This window comes from Jatropha curcas, chromosome 2 (assembly GCF_041381405.1).
Source record: "Jatropha curcas cultivar XTBG-Jc1 chromosome 2, XTBG_Jcur_1.0, whole genome shotgun sequence".
In the NCBI taxonomy this organism is placed as follows: Eukaryota; Viridiplantae; Streptophyta; class Magnoliopsida; order Malpighiales; family Euphorbiaceae; genus Jatropha; species Jatropha curcas.
In genome coordinates, this window is record NC_143152.1 from 25,325,818 (window position 1) to 25,343,107 (window position 17,290).

The 17,290-nt window shown below is 33.8% G+C and overlaps 2 protein-coding genes across 7 annotated transcripts; both read right to left on the bottom strand.

The window, feature by feature from the left end:
- Positions 1 to 1,862: 1,862 nt before the first annotated feature.
- Positions 1,863 to 4,653, bottom strand: LOC105636318 (P-loop containing nucleoside triphosphate hydrolases superfamily protein). Its single transcript, XM_012219578.4, has one exon. It carries the CDS (start codon positions 4,438 to 4,440, stop codon positions 2,347 to 2,349), a length of 2,094 nt encoding a protein of 697 aa, XP_012074968.1. The 5' UTR covers positions 4,441 to 4,653; the 3' UTR covers positions 1,863 to 2,346.
- Positions 4,654 to 8,865: 4,212 nt separating this feature from the next.
- Positions 8,866 to 14,884, bottom strand: LOC105636319 (laccase-4). 6 transcript variants are annotated; one of them, XM_089717892.1, is made up of 7 exons: positions 14,737 to 14,880; positions 14,267 to 14,314; positions 14,043 to 14,194; positions 13,711 to 13,955; positions 13,511 to 13,639; positions 11,412 to 13,425; positions 8,866 to 9,531 (listed from the first exon to the last, which is right to left on the bottom strand). In XM_089717892.1, exons 3-6 carry the CDS (start codon positions 14,186 to 14,188, stop codon positions 12,305 to 12,307), a joined length of 1,641 nt encoding a protein of 546 aa, XP_089574018.1. In that variant the 5' UTR covers positions 14,189 to 14,194; positions 14,267 to 14,314; positions 14,737 to 14,880; the 3' UTR covers positions 8,866 to 9,531; positions 11,412 to 12,304. The 6 variants fall into 6 exon arrangements, with proteins under 6 accessions (XP_089574018.1, XP_089574016.1, XP_012074969.1 ...); XM_089717890.1 differs by lacking the exon at positions 14,737 to 14,880 and having other exon boundaries at positions 8,866 to 9,068; positions 9,222 to 9,531; positions 14,267 to 14,638; XM_012219579.4 differs by lacking the exon at positions 14,737 to 14,880 and having other exon boundaries at positions 11,412 to 12,392; positions 12,463 to 13,425; positions 14,267 to 14,628.
- Positions 14,885 to 17,290: the final 2,406 nt, after the last annotated feature.

The window sequence follows — 17,290 nt, forward strand, 5'->3', positions numbered from 1 at the left end:
TCTAAAATTATTTATCTACAAATCAATTTAATAAAAATTGAGGTATAAAAATTTAAATTAAATATTAAAATCAATATTTATTAAAATTGTTTTCTACTGTTATTTATATAATGAATTGTTTTCTACTGTTATTTATATAATGAATTCTACTCTTATTTATATAATGAATTCTAAAATTGTTTTCTACTGTTATTTATATAATGAATTAAATTATAATTATTCAGTAAAAATAATTTTTTAATTAATTGGTTAACTTAAAATGATAAAAAATGTGTTAATTATTTAATGTAAAAATAATTTTTTAATTAATTGGTTAACTTAAAATGATAAAAAATGTGTTAATTATTTAATTAGTTAAATTTAAAAAAATCATATATATGATTCAAAAAAAAATTGAAATAACACAAATTCTATTCAAAAATATTAATTATTTTAATAACTCTTAATTGTTTTCTGCTGCTGTTTATATAAGGAATTAAATTATAATTATTCAGTAAAAATAAATTTTTAATTAATTAATTAACTTAAAATGGTAAAAAAAGACATTAATTATTTAATTAGTTAAATTTGAAAAAATTATAAATATTATTGAAAAAAATATATATTAATACCTGTAAAACACTAAAATCTTTAAAAGCTAAGAAGGTCCATCCATGACCTTTAAAGCTACTATAAATATAATGCTACCGAACAAGATAGAGGTGAGAACGATTTGGTTTCATGTGGTTCGAAAAAATTTTCAAGCCAAACCAAAAATTATGATTTACAGATTTTTCAACTCAAATCAAAACATTTAATCAATAAAATAAAATCAAACCAAATTACAATAAGATGGTTTGATGCGGTCGTTTTTACGGTTTGGTACCATTAAAATAATATAATGAATTGTGTTAATTATAGTTAAACAATGTAATGAATTCATATATAATATATAATACATAAAATAAGAAAAAAAAAATAACTGGCAAAAAAGTGAGTTTTTATCCAAAATCACAATCTATAAATTATATTGCAAATCATCAATCAAAACAAAATAACAACTCCTGAAACAAGAAAAGAAAATCCAATTCATAGATCTAAAATTATTTCACATTAGAAAGCCAATCTCAAGCTCCTATCAAGCCAAAACCGCTGCAATCAAACAGTAGACACCTCAATATCAAATAAAGACCTCGAATTACCACTCCTGCGGGCGGGCATTTGCAATTTGCAATTTATCAGTTTCCTTGTCTCTCTTGATACAACATCATTTGACAAAGCACTTTCTTGCAAGATTGAAACTGTAATAGATCGGGATCGAAGGAAGGCCTGAGAGAGGAAGATTCTTGGGAAGAGAAGGATAATCTATAGAAAGAATCTTGAGGTGGCTTTTCTTGGGAGAAAGAAAGAGTCCCTGAAAGAATGGTAGCAATGGTATTGTTTGGTTCACTGTTACTGGAACAATAACTACGATTTAGTTTTAGCAAATGTAATAAAATATGAGAATAAAAGCACTAAACTAATCAAGTTCCTCTCTTACATGTACAACTACAGATAGAAAATCAAACAATGTCTAAAGAAATTAGGAACTATCAAAATGATATTTCTACGGCATGATTTGTTGATCACAACAGATAAAAAGAAATAATCTTAGCTTCTCTATACCACTTTGATAAGACTTGCAATTTGTATCCCATAAATTAGAAAACCTATCTAGTTCAATGTTTGATAAATGAAATCACCAATAAAAATTCTATAAAGCACTCCTATGTATAATTATCTGGAAACCAAGTGATCAAGGTAAACTACAAAATTTTTGTTCAGATCAACATACAAACTTTGTAAAATTTTCAAACATAAAGGTAGAAATCCACTCTATATGATTTTTCATCAAGCCTCATAAGCATTTTCTAATTAGAAAATGGTATCAAAGTACATCCAAATGCAGAGTTCACACAGAAGCACTGCAAATATAATGTGAAATAGATGTTAACATCTGATACAAAGAAGCCAACCAAAAAAGTCCCATAGTTGATACTCTAAATCATATTAACCTCTCGAGTAAACTAACCATTTCGGAGAAAAAAGTGAGATCATATATGATGTTTTCAACTCATATAATCAATGAAACCTTTTTTTTTACTAAACAATGTAAAGAGCAGAAAGTACTAGCGGCAAAATAAAAATAATGACATTAGTTACCACTGAAAGGGATGCACTTCAATAAATAAAATCTTGATTGTCTATTCCAGTCAAACACAGACTACGTTGCTGCATGTTGCCTGCAACCAAATATACTTCAGCTCTATTACATGGCACAAAGTGGTGAAGCCTTCGTTTAGTGATGCTTCTAAATGTCCCCAGTACTCAGTGAGCAAAAACAGTATCATTGCGCCTAGGAGGTCTGTCAGGAATTGATCCTGGCTTGAATTTTGAAGCCTCGTGTTTAGCCAACTCAGGAGGCACATGACTGTTGCTCTGAATAAGCATCTGCTTCAGATCATAAAATACCTCAGTGTCATGGAGAGTCAAGAAAGTTGTAGCCACACCCGACTTTCCAGCACGGCCCGTTCGTCCAATGCGATGGGTGTACATCTCAATATTCCCAGGCATATCATAATTAATGACATGGGCCACATCCGGTATATCTATCCCACGACCAGCAACATCAGTAGCAACAAGGACATTGTATCTCTTGGTCCTAAAACCCTCAAGGCTAATTTCCCTCTGTTCTTGGGACTTTCCACCATGCAAAGTTGTCACACGGTATCCTGCCTTATCTAGATTCTTGGCAACAGTGTCAGCATTCTTTTTAGTGTTAACAAACACAATTGCAGTCTTATCTCCAAGTTCATCAAGCAATCTCTGCAACTTGAAAAATTTCTCTGACTCCTTCATCATAATCACATGCTGAGATATTAAGTCTGTCGTCTTTCCAGCAGTACCAATGGTGACCACTACAGGGTTTCTTAAATACTTCCTCGCAAGCCGCTCTACAGCAGGTGGCATTGTAGCACTGAACATATAAGTTGTGCGGTAAATCTTTTTCTCATCAAGCTCTTCATCTTCATTTTCTGGTTTTAAATTGCTTGAAGGCATTGCATCCAATACACCCACAACTTGGGGTTCAAAACCCATATCTATCATGCGATCAGCCTCATCAAGAACAACATAATTGCACTGATTTAAGACAGCATAACGTCTTTCCAAGCAATCAAGCAAACGACCTGGAGTAGCAATAACAACCTCACACCCTTGCCTAATCCTAAAACCTTGCTCCTCAATGGACTGTCCACCAACAATAGAAACCACTTTAATTCCTAAGTAATGAGCAAACTTCAGAGTCTCATCCTCAATCTGCTGTGCCAATTCACGAGTAGGCGCCATGACAACAGCATAAGGTCCCTCAGCCTCATTTTCCTCACTCATAGGAGGCAATCTAGAAATATAAGTTAACATAGGCAAAACAAAGGCAGCAGTCTTACCAGAACCAGTCTCTGCGATTCCAATTACATCACGCTGCTGCAGTCCTAGCGGAATAGCTGCCATCTGAATGGGAGATGGTTTCTTGTAACCAACCCTTTCAACAGCCTTCAACAACTCTGAACTCAGTTTACTCTCATTCCAACTCCTCATAGGCCGTGGTATTTTTGATCCCTTATAAGAAATATTAAAATCCTCCCTAAAAATCCTCCAATCTCTCTCAGTCATTTCATCGAGCTTCTTCTCAGACCAATGTCTATCAACTCTCATATCAAAAGTATCGTACATATCCGCAGCTTCTTCTTTAAGTTTCCTAGCAGCAGCCTCCTCAGGTTTCTCTTCAACGCCTTCCTTTTTTCGAATTTCTTCTCTCATCTCCTTCTCATTCTTGGCCGCAAGTTTCTTCTGCTCCCTTCGATCCATTCCAGCACGAAATCCTCGGCCAAACAAAAGCTGAGCTTCATGAGGGTTTTGGTATAAAGAATTCATATCTCTGGAGGTATCTTCGGTATTCTCCCAATCAAAAGAGAATCGAAACTTCTCGCTAGGTTTAATAACCCTCTTTTTAGGTTTCTTAGACCCCAAATACTGCTCTTTAATCGAATCCAGCTCTTTTTCACGCTCCCTCTCGGCTAATTTCTCCAATCGAGCACGCTCTCGAGCCTTAGCCTCCTCTTCACGTTCGCGTTCACGGTCACGGTCACGGCGCGAGGAGCGGTCTCTATCTCTGTCTCGGTCCCGTTCACGGTCCTTGTCGCGGTCACGGCGTTCAGAATCAGAAGGCTTCTGGTTGGTATTGTTAGGGTCAGAGGATCGGATTTGAGCGAGAAGCTGTTGCTGACGGAGTTTCTGCTGTTGGATTTCTTCTTGGCGGCGCTCGAGAGCCAATTGCTCGCGTTGGGCTTTGGTTAAGAAGACGGGTTTCGATCCATTCTTGTTGTTGCTGTTAGCGCCAATGTCATCGATTGAGCGTTTCATGGCAAGGTATGTTTGGAGGAAAGGAAAAGAAAAGGGATCGCTTGGTTAATCGCAGGAGGGGAAACAGAGCAGAGGGAAAGCCAAAAAAAATCCCAATTCAAGAAGAGATGGTTCCAGAAACAAATACCAGAACGATTAATATCGTGCGCTTTTTGTTTTTTCGGGGATGTTGCTGTGTTGATATGAGTAACTAAGTGCTGATTGCTGCGGTTTAAGTACGAGTTAGCGTACTTTGGGATTCTTGTGCTGGATCCGACCATCATATGGATTGACTGTTGAAAATAATCCTGACCATTAAATCATAGTAACTTTGAAATTATACATTCGAAAGAATAATATTTTTTCGGTTAATTAAGCTAACAGAAAAATAATATTACATGAAATTAAAGTAAAAAATCACAGGAAAAATATTTTATAAAATGGTGCTTTTAAAAAAATATAAATGTTTATATATTAGAAAAATCAAAATTTAAAATATCACCAATAATATTTAAAGGGCAGAATCTACTCTAAATAATCAGACGTAAAAACAACAGCTCGTGCTAAAAAATGAGCGGACTGATTTCGCTGCTGATTTTTAGACAAAATAAAAGTCAATAATCAAAATACTGAAATAAGAATTATCCAACAAGGGTTGTTGAATAGCATGTGTTACCATTAAACAGTCACATTCCAACTCCACTCTCATAAGCCATCCTTTGTCCTTGAGCCAAATTAGAGCCTCTCTTACACCAATAAGCTCAACCATAGTTGGGCCTGCCGCATCAGAGACGGGACAGCACTCGCCACCAACTACCCATATCATCACGCAAAATCCATCCCAAGCCTGCCTTTCTCGTATTGGCGTCCCATGCAGCGTCCACGTTGAGCTTAAGAACCTGTCACTTCCTCTGATTACCAAATAATTGAAAATCCTAGCCCTCCACTAAGAAGAAGTTCTAGACAAGTTACAAGACTATCTTGGTGGAAAGATTTTTTGCCCACCAGTCAATACAATGGCAATGACTTTTCTAGTACATCTTATTCAGCAGGTACAGTACCAATTTAATTATTCTTTTGTTTTTGTTTTTACACCCTCTCATTTAGCTTACCAGGCCAAAGTGTCACAACACCATGAACCTAGTACATATCAGCAGGCTCGTAAGGATGAGAAATGGCGAGAAGCAATGCAAAAGGAGTTGGATGCACGGGAACATGATAACACTTGGGTTCTTTCCCATTAACCGCCTAACAAGAAACCCATAGGAAGTAAATGGGTTACAGAATCAAATATCTTCTTGATGGCTCGGTGGATAAGTTTAAGGCAAGATTAGTTGCCAAAGGGTACATCTAGCTATTAGGATTGGACTACACAGACACATACGCTCCTGTGGCCAAGTTAGTTACACTTAGATTACTTTTGGCTATAGTAGGTGCAGAAACATGGCCCTTGCATCAATTTGACATAAATAATGCATATTTGCATGGTCATATCGATGAGGAACTTTACATGTCTCCACCTGAGGGTTATGTGAAAGCACAAGAAGGGCAATTCTATAGATTAACTAAATCATTGTATGGCCTGAAGCAAGCAGGCAGACAATGGAATAAAGAGTTTACAGCAACTCTTCTCTCTTTTGGCATTATTAATGTATGTGGATGACGTCTTAATCACAGGTCCTGATGCATCTTTGATTACCGAGTTCAAGAATTTTTTACACAAAAAGTTCACCATTAAAGATCTTGGTGCAACCAAGTATTATCTTGGCATTGAAATTCCGAGATCACCTTCTGGTATTTTCATTTCACAGAAAAAGTTCATTTCTGATTTATTACAAGATGCTGGTTTGAATAATGCCTCATCAGTTAGAACACCTCTTATCCAAAGACTAAAACTAGAACCTATCATGGGACCTTTATTGGCCAACCCTGAACAATACAAGAGACTCATTGGTAGGCTGCTTTACTTGAACCTTTCGAGACCTGATATCACATTTAGTGTTCAACAATTAAGCCAATACATGCAGGCTCCTTGTAAGGGTCACCTTAAGGCAATATTGCACTTGCTTTGATACCTTAAGGGATGCTCTTCTCTTGGTCTTTTCTACCCGACACAGCATGACTTGAATCTTATAGCCTATTGTGATGCAGATTGGGGTACTTATTTTTCACTAGGAAATCTATATCAGGTTATTGCCTGTTCCTTGGTGCCTCTTTGATCTCTTGGAAATCAAAAAAACAAGCCATTGTCAGTAAGTGTACAGCAGAGGCAGAATATAGAAGCATGGCTTCTACGGTATGTTAGTTACAATGGCTTTCCTACATGCTCAAGATCTCAAGCTTCCTCCCCTTCTTCCCATCAAACTTTACTGCGACAACCAGGCTGCTTTACACATTGCAGGAAACTCGGTGTTTCACGAGAGGACAAAGCACATTGGCATAGATTGGCACATTGTTAGAGCACAATTCTCTTCTGGGTTCATTTCTCCTGTTCATGTCTCCAGCAAATACCAGTTAGCACATTTGTTCACTAAATCCTTACCTGCAACCACTTTCTCTTTACACATTCCCAAGTTGGGGTTGGGTGAGTTTTCCCCAACTCCAACTTCAGGTGGGGTGCGCTGTACAGAGTTTGTTAGCTGTCATCTAATATCACTAATCCACTGTTATCTTAGCAGTTCCAATTCTTAGATATTTTATTATTTTAGATATTTAGTTAGCTAAGCCATCGTGAAAAGCGTGAGAGTAAGGAGTATATTAGATTAGGATTGTGTTAGATTTTAAAAGAATTTTTGAGTTTGATGGAATTGAAGGATTTTCTGAAATTTCCACATATTCCACTAGAATTCTACAAGGAGTTTTATGAAATTGGTGAGATTTTTTTTTATAGATTTTGATTGATTTTGATGAAATTACAATGATTTTTCTATATCCAATTAAAATTAATTTCAAGACCTAATTGAACAAATTAAAAGGTTTTAGAGCTAAATAAAAAACCGAAAAACAATGAGAGACTAAACAGCAAAATGCGTCATCTTCTCAAAAATCATTATTTTCTTCATTAAAACTTATTCCTACCGACAGGGAAAGGCCTGCAATGGCCAATGTCGGCGGCAGCCGTCCCGCTCCTATTAACCGCTATATTAATTGTTATATCAAAAATTTAATAGACTCTAAAAGAATGTAGATTGAATACTACTAAAATTTTAAATCTAATGCACTCTTAATCCAATACACCCTTTTTAGTTAGTCATTTTAGACTTTTATATAACATGTCTTTCTTTGTAGCTCAAATCAATGCATTGAATGAAAAGATAATGAAAATTTTTCTCCTCTGTTTTCTCCAAGTTTCGTTGATAGATAAATCTTTACATGGTTTCATGATGGACTTCTTTCCAACACATCTTGCACAACTGCACAGAGAAAAGCATTTGGAAATAAAATAATCCATGCCACAAACATTTCTAAACCACCCACTTATTTAAAAATATATATATATATATCATCCAAGTTTTATATATATATACAGTATATTTATAACGTGTATTACATGTTGATTATACCCATTATTTGTATTCGTTCAAGTTTTTATATCTTGCTCACTTTTATTTGTTATTTATGCTCGTTTTTATTTTTTAATATTAAATATTGATTATAGTTTTTATCTTATATTATTTAGAATTTTATAATGTTAAAACAAAATTTCATATGAAATTAATGTGAATATAACGATTAATTAATAAAACATCAATGTATATATATATATATATATATATATATATATATATATATATATAAATTCAATTTATATTGCCATTTATCTAAAATTCTATAATATCACCTAATAACTGTATATGTTCAATTCTAAAATATATATACTCACGCGCGTATATATTATTTTTTTTTTAAATTAAAATTTTCAACTGTTTATCATCTCACATACGCGTATAAATAAAAATTTTAAAATAAAAATGGAATAAGCCCAATGTGAAAACACGTTGGAGAAACTTCAGTGATTTTAAGTTCAATTCTTCTAGACATTTTCTTTTCCATATCAAGACTCTTTGAATGGACATACAAAATCAATAAAAATTCAAAAAAATAGTAAAATTAATAATAAAAAAAAAAGAAATGAAAAAGATGACTTTCTGTCACGACCCAAACCCATGAACCGAACAACATTAGGACCTAGGTAAGCATAAGGCCTCCAAGATCCGTAGTAAGCCTGAACCACTGAACTTAATCACTTTGAAATAGATCTCAGGAACAGTGAGCCCATATTACTCTATATAACAAATCTTATGATCGTATTATATCCTTCAAATATTTCATAACTTGGGCCTATACGTGACACAATATCTATAATATGGGCTAACCGGTCCGTATATGTATATATAGATCTATAAATCATCAATCTAAAGTTATTGCTTAACATGATCTCACTCATACAAAATTGAAATAATCATACTCCTATAATAGAGGTTTTCACAATCCTACAACTGCTGAGTTCAATATCAAATACAAATAAATAAGTTCTTATATATAACGGTCTCAATTTAAATAAATAATCACTGGAATTAGAAAATTTCTTTTCTAGCTCTGCGGTGAAGGAAACAGAGCTTTAACCGGGACAAAGAAAAATCTACTTCCTGAAAAGTTAAACAAAAGAAATGTGAATTTAATAATGAATAATAATTATTGCATAACACAGGCATCCACGTGAAATGCTTCCTAAAATACTAAAATGAACACTCGTCCAATCAAACATATGGCGCAACATCAACACCCACATAGAAGTACACCTTCACATAATCAAACAAATGGAGATTAGTCTGTGTTGTCACGGGGACTCCTGATGAGTCGTCCTCGCACATGGCCCATCCTCTCATGACGTGTGCACCAGGGAGCCGATTTCTCATATATGGCCGACTGGTCTAATCCTTACTTGACCAGCCCTCTCGTTATTTTATACTCTTTTTTCTTTTCCATATCAACAGGCGGCCACCCTGTGGTTTTCCACATCATATATCATCAGATGCACACGAGAGTGCCGATCTCCCCATACATGGCCGACAGTATCGAAGACCATCCTCACAAACCCATGGTAACCCACTTCATCCCAATTCCACGCAAATGAGGCATATCAATGTCATAACACAAACAGTCAGACAATGCACTTAAATGCAAACATATTAAATAATTAAACATTATCATGTAAATACACAAATAGACTTTCATATATAAATACAAATAAATATAAGAGTATTAAACACTAATAATATAATAATTGATACTTGAAAAATAAATAAACAAATAAAGACGAAGCGTTGTATTGTAATGAGTTTATGTATGATGCGTATGGTATATATATTATTTATTATTACTTACATCGTTAGATGGGAAAACACTCTAATTTCAGATCCTAACTTGTCGAAGCAGTGAACAAACTAAAGCGATCTAAATGAAATGGCATTCGAAAGAGAGGAGAGAATTGAATTGAATAAAGTACTCTATTTCAAATATATCAAGTTAAAGAATTATGCTAAATAAGCCTATTAACTTAATCATTAAATATAACTAGCATAGATTCTATCAAAATTTCGACAACACCTCCACTAAAATTAGGACTATCCACCTGCTTAAATAATAATATTATTAAATATTTATCAATCATCACACACATAGCCCATCCATCAGCGATCAAACAAATTAAATTATCATCCTCCTTCCAAACAACAATGTCAACAGTCAACTATTAATTCACAACTTATAATAACCTTCAAACATGTTCCAATAATATTATTGAACATTCTTTGCTTCACATAAATATAATCAGCTTCTTTAGCTAATTGACAAATAAATGAAATCTTTTATACATACATATATAAACAGAAGTTATACCATTAAGTTAATTAGCTTCTAACTATTATAAAACTCCTTGTTAAACCTTTATTTCATCATCCTTGCTTAAGGTATAAACAACATCTTTAAACATTTACTAAAACTCTAAACTAGCCACTAAGAACCAATGCTTCAATTAAATTACAATTTCATAAATACTTCTACTCGGTAACCCAACTCACAACTTCAACATATAACTAAAGCTTCCTAAATTTCCTCCATCTTGCCACGAAAATACAATTTTTGGATTATAGTTAAATATGTTTACCATTAAATCGTTACCTAACAAGATTGAAGCTATTGAGCATTAACCAATGGTATCCATCACAAAAATATTGAGAATATATCCATTTCTATGTTAGTTCATATAAAAATGGCAACGATTATCTGCAATAGCTACTCCCCACCAAATGCAATCGGTTCTCCTTAACTTAGACTTATACATATATGCACAAATTTAACTCATTTCCCATCAAAACTTAGATTCTTAACATCCTATAATCAATATCAAGCAATGGTTTATAGAAATAATGAAAAATAGCTGCTGCCATTTTAAAATTGCTCTAATTTATTATATAGAATATGCAGCAAACACATTATCCTTCACATTTTTAAAAAATTTCATTCTGCAGCTCATTTGGAATGATAAAAATTCAAGATTTCCTTCATAAGATATCAAGAACTTAAGTATATGGCTAACTAACTGCTACCATCCAAAGAATCCTTAATTCATCATCAAACTTGTAATAGAAGCAACAATCTAACCATTTGTATCAAAAATTTAATATAAGCCATCAATTCCTTCCTATCGTGGTGAAAACTCAAGCAAATAACCATTAAACCACTGCCATCTTAAGGGATTATCAATTCCTTTAACAAATTTTGTAATGAACCCTCTATACTACTTATTAACATCTAGCAAACTTAGTTCATAACTTTAGTTTGTAGTTTAATTCAAGATTTCTATAATTTTTTTTTATAAACTGTACCTGAGAACTCTAACTACAAAGATCTTGAAATTTATGCAATTTAATTTGCAAACTACTTAATGGAATTCATAGAGTGAATGGGAAAAATAGAATTCGGCTTACCAATTTGTAAAATGAACAAGGAATTAAAATTTTCCGGTTAGAACATCGAAAAAAAAAAGCAGCTCTCGCTCTTGCTCTCTCTTTCTCGCTGCTGCGCCACAACCAAACCGGAAAATGGGAAGGAAAGCAATCGGAAAAGGGATAGTGACGAGGGGAAAGGTCGATGATGGCCGGAGTTGGTTGGTCTTGCCGGAAAAGCAAGAAAGGAGAGCTGGATCGCAACTGACCCGATCGAAAACCGCATGCAGCTTCACCCGACTGCTGTACCAGCAGGAACAGGAAGAGAGGGAGACAGGGGAACCGAGCGACGCTGCCTAGAGAAGGAAGCTGAAGTCGCCGAAAAAATGAAAGGAACCCGGAGACGCAACTGTCTCGATCAAGATGAAGTCGCAGCCTCGCCTGTGATTTGCGCTCACCAGAAATGGAAACAGAAAGAGAGAGAGAGAAAGGAAGTTATACACTTCAATTTATAGATGTTCACTTTTATGTTGTCAACAACTAACATGGACAAAAAATTATGTTTTAAATTTTTTTTAAAAAAAATACAGTTTTAATTTATTTAACAAAATATCAAGATCTCAAATTAAAAACTAAAAGAAAATCACTGCGAAGTAAAAAAGAAGAAGAAGTTGACTTCAAATGATATTTTTGTGCATTCATTATGTATATTGTATGATATTTTTGGTACATTCTCTCAATTCATAAAACTAATTATCAAAAACTAGGAGCTTGAGGTTCTTTTTTATGTTCTGAACTTCAAAAGGAACGTAAATGAGAAAGAGAACAAAGAATTGAAGAACAAGAATATTGTATCTAACCAAAAAAAAAAAAAAAGGAAGGAAAGCAAAATTTAGCATTTGGGCAGATCAGAGGGTGGAGGAGGCAACTTCTGGTTAAGCCGTTTCCCGTCTGTGACAACCCAAGCCATCTTCAATCCCCAGCTCGTATGTACCTCTAGATGACAATGCATGAACCAAACTCCTGTTGAAAAAGCACAAATAAACATAGAACTTTTTTACACAATTGATAATTAAGTTGCTTTGATGCCAACCTGGATTGTCTGCAAGGAACCGTATGGCCACCCAACCGCCAGCAGGCACACCTATAGTATTTCTCTCAGCAGGGTCGACAAGGTTGAACTTGGCAGGGTCCTTACTGGGGTCGAAATTGCCAAAACCTTGTCCAACAACAAAAAAGTTAAAGCCATGGAGATGAAGAGGATGGCTCTCTGCACTAATAATGCTAGTATCTTGCAACACCAGCTCAACGCTAGTAGTAAAAGGCAAAACCACCACTTTAGTACCGGCGGTTGCCATAATGTTGGTGGGAGGCGTCCCTGTATAGTTAAATTTAAAAGGTGGGTTTGCTGGAAAATCAGTTGTATACACACCCTTTGATTTGTTAAAGAAATGAGCTTGAAGAAGTGCTATATTTGGTTGCACAAAAGAAACATTATTTATTGAAGCTGCTACTCTAGTATTGTTCTGACAATTTTGGTTTTGAGAGCAAGGGAGCATCCCTAACCCAACTGTAAAAAAGAAACGCTTGTCGACCTTTTGTGGGACTTTGGCTGGGAATTTTGTTGTTGCCAAGCTACGAATTTTCTTAGAGAATTTCATGGAAAATGTAGTATCATTAAAGACTGGGAGTGATGGTTTAAGAAGGAGAAGTTTCTTGTTCTTGTTCTTGGAGTTTGAGACAGAAGGATTCTCATATTCCAGTATTCCTGCAGTAGTTGTGTTATCAAAAGCAGCTGGACCAGTAGAATAAGGCCTAGCTGCCATTAAAAAGGTGGCATTAGGTGCCTTGGGTTTAGCCTTGAGGAGGACATTTGAGGTTTGTCCTGGAGTGATGAGTAGAACAGGAGTATTAAAGGGTTTGACATAAACTGCATCAGTTTCAACAACAGTAAGAGTATGATTTGCGATGCTAAAGAAAATCTCATCGTTGAGTGCTGCGTTGATGAGGCGAAGAAGATATGTTTTTCCAGGCTTCACCTTCAACTTAAATGTATCTGAAAAGAATGTAATTAATTACTTAATTTGACATTACTTGTTAATTTCATAACAGAAAAATTAGTAATTAATTAGTTAAAATACCTTTAGCAGAACAGTTATATAAAGGTCCTGGAAGACCATTTATGGTAAATGCATCAGAAATGTTTGGTGCTCCTCCAGTTTGCATTGCTTGATTGATTATTGTTTCTGTGTCCGCTTTCCACCACTCTCCTGCAATATGTATATTCTGTGAGGGGAATATTTTTTACAATTAAGAAAAAGAGTTAATTTTTGGGAATTACCAAAAATGATGGGAACTTCCTTGTGAGGCTGTTGGAAAGGGTAAGAAGAATGTTTTCTAGGGAGGATGACAAGAGGACCATAAATAGTGGCTCTTAGCCATGAGATATGAGCATGCCAAAACAATGTTCCCCTTTGGCCTGTGACTGTGAAATTGTACACATAGCTCTGCCCTGTCTGAATCGGACATTGTGTGATGTAGGCAGGTCCATCTGCCCACCCACTCCTCAGTTGCCTAACTCCATGCCTAATTAACGTAACAATCAAAGATTAACAAACTTAATTAAACTTAATTAAAATAGAATGAAACATAAGTAAGGTTAAGATTCCATACCAATGCAAAGTGACATTATACTGGACATGGTTAACCACCTTAATTAAAAGCCTATCACCTTCCCTTGCTATGATCCGAGGGCCTGGGAACTTACCATTCACTGTCACAATACTCTTCGTTTGACACAATCTTGTCACATTTTGCATCACAATCTGTCAAAAGAAAACATAATTTTTAGTTTAATGACATTGGCACAGAAATTAATTAATAATATTATTACTTACATTGAACTTGTAGTGCCTAGTAATGCCTGCATGCTTTGCAGCTATCAGCTGAGGGAAAAAACATAATACAAGCACCGCAGTTCTTAAAACATCCATGGCAGGAAAACTGGTAAAACCCATTTCAGCTTTTTCTTTTTTTAAGAAGACGACAAATAATATATGGTACGAGATGAAAGCTAATTGGATGAAGAAAGATGAAAAAGATGAAGCTTTTATATAGTGAGTTAACAAACAGTGAGATTTGTCAAGTAGGTGATTGATTAGACTAAGATTTTTGTTGAGTAGATCCTATACTATGACTTGCAAGAACAAATTGCAATTTTGGTCGGACTAGCAGCTGGTGAGGCAGAACTTTGGAGTGATATCTAAGTTAGATTTCATTGTCTAATTAGCCTTAACGGTTTTTGTTTCAAGCTCCTAAATTGCCACCAAAACAATTTTTTCCATTAAAAAAAGGAGTAATTAGTTACCTTAAGCTAGCCATGAGTGGTAGAAGTAGCTTGGTAATGGTAGCGTTTCAACCTCCTGCTGGTAATCAAGGCAATAGAAAGAGCTGCTGCTATATCATCTTGTTAGTTGTCGGTTATTACTTGCTCCATAACATTTAACAGCTCTTGATGTTACTTAATTATATTGTATCTTCTTTAATTTCTTTCTCCGGTCTCAAAGTTGGTTACCCTTTTGCTCTCCAATTATTGAATTGAATTATTGTTGGTTGATATTTGAAATTCTGAGCAGCTTTAACATCCAACATATGCTTTTCGTGCTTCAAATTAAAGTCACCTTCAATAATTTTTTTTTTTTTTTAAACCATTGTCCCGAAGCTCACTGAGCCAATTAATCTAGATTTCGAATAAATCTATGAAAAGTACCAAATTTTAAAGGTACTTCATATTTAGAATTTAAACTCGAAACCTCTGGATTTGAACTCAGAACTCTGGTTACGGGAAATGAATCATTGTCATTCCATCAAATTAACCCCACTGCATGTTATTAACGCAGGCCTATTCACAGTATATTTGTACATCCATCCGTTTTGATTTAATAATCACTGTTAATTATTAATGCAAAAGGTTAAAGATTTAATTCCAGCATCAGATATAGAAAACTTTCTTAAGATTATGATATTTTTCAGAGAAATTATAAGTTGTAATACTTCAATTCCTTTATCATTATAATTAAAAATTTTAATTTAACAATTTAATTTAAAATAACTTGATATTTCTTCTTGAAACATATATATATATATATATATATATATATATATATATAAGAGTATATATTATTGATATTGTCAAATGTTAATTAACATCATAGGTTGGTGATGCTAGCGAGCTAATTGGTGACTGGGTAAAACTTGATTTCGAATATTCCAATTCAAATTAAAATTTCAAATGGAATTTTAATTGAAAATGGCATTTAAATGGAATACATTTTTTAAAATTAAGAAATTTTCATATTTTAGTCAATATATTGAATTTTTATTTATTATTTTTAATTGTATATTTTAATAAAAAAATATTAATATACAGTGAAATATTTGAATTATATATTTAAAAATATTTAAATTTAATATTAAAAAAAGACTCCTATTTAATTGTAACCGCTAAATCTATAAAAATATCTGCAACTATACGCTTATTGCAAATTCATACTAAATGACCTTTATACTTTAGGCACCCCATTTAGAAATACAAATATATTGTCACCCTAATCCTCAAACAAGACCATAAAAAGAACTAAAAATGTTGTTTATTTTAGAATTAACAACTTGACCATGGATTAACTTAATCCAAAGAAGCAAAACTCACCGTATTAATAGAATTTGATCTAATCTAAAAGTTTCCAAATGGCGACTGTGTTTAGATTATTAGTCATTCCTTATTGAACTAAAAATTTATATTTTAAATATATTACAAGAGATTAAATTTATATTTATGGTTAAGAAATTTTAAAATTTAAAATTGAATTTCAATAAAATGATATGAATGATATTTTAAAGATTTCAGAATAAATGACAAGTGAAATAATTTAAAATAGTAAATGACAAAAAAAAAAAAATTTCTACCTACCATTGTATATATGTTGCAACTTTTTTTCACATATTTTCTCCTACATTTACCATCATACTTTTTCCTTTAAATGAAATATTTTATTCAGTGTCTTTATTTTGATCGCAATATTTCAGTAACTGACCTCTCATTAAAATAAAAATTAAAGTTCACTAATTAAAAAATTGAAAAAATGGAACTTGTATGTGCTGGGAAATGATTTGCATTTTTAAATAATATAAAATATTATAAATGATTTATAAAGAAGCTTGTATTGGATCAAACACAAGTCAATGTTATTCGGTGTGTTGTGCTACTTTATCTAGTTTGACAGAAATCGGTGGGTTGGCAACAAACTAATATTGCTCCTTACAACATTATCATGGTAGCCACCAACTTTCTTAGAGAATTGAAGAATTGATCGAAGCAATTCCTTTGTATCGTCGGCTTCAGTTCTGACATGGGCTCCTCCTCCGACTGGGATTGTAAAGTGTAACTTTGATGCAGCTGTCCATACGACTGAGAGTCGTTTATCGTATGCTGGCCTTGTCCGGAATGAAGCTAGGCAGTTCTTGGTAGCTTGCACGGGTCATTTTGCAGGGGTGCTAAAACCTCACATCGCAGAGGCCATCGGCCTTAGGGAAGTATTATCTTGGTTGCTCACGAGATCTATTGGTAGGGTTCTGCAACTGGTCCAAGTTGTAACTACTGATTTTGATTCTCATTCAGATTGGGCACCAGTGATAAAAAAGATTAAACAACTACTTTCTCAAATATCATCTTGTGAATTGGTTAGGGTTAGGAGGCAAGGCAACAAGCCTGCACATGCTCTTGCTCATGTGTCATGTTTACATCCTTGGTTCCATCTATGGGACTTGACTCCCCAATGTATTAAAGAATTTATTTTTCATGATTTATTATAACCACATGATCTTATTTACTATAAAAAAAAAAAAAAAAAAAAAAAAAAACC

Excerpts from the sequence above, each read along its gene's own strand:
- LOC105636319 (XM_089717891.1), bottom strand. The coding sequence starts at position 14,386 with ATGGGTTTTACCAGTTTTCCTGCCATGGATGTTTTAAGAACTGCGGTG. Across the intron at positions 14,195-14,266 it reads CTAGGCACTACAAGTTCAAT|ATTGTGATGCAAAATGTGAC; the intron begins GTAAGTAATAAT and ends TTCTTTTGACAG. Across the intron at positions 13,640-13,710 it reads GGAAGTTCCCATCATTTTTG|GAGAGTGGTGGAAAGCGGAC; the intron begins GTAATTCCCAAA and ends TACATATTGCAG.
- LOC105636318 (XM_012219578.4), bottom strand. The coding sequence starts at position 4,440 with ATGAAACGCTCAATCGATGACATTGGCGCTAACAGCAACAACAAGAAT.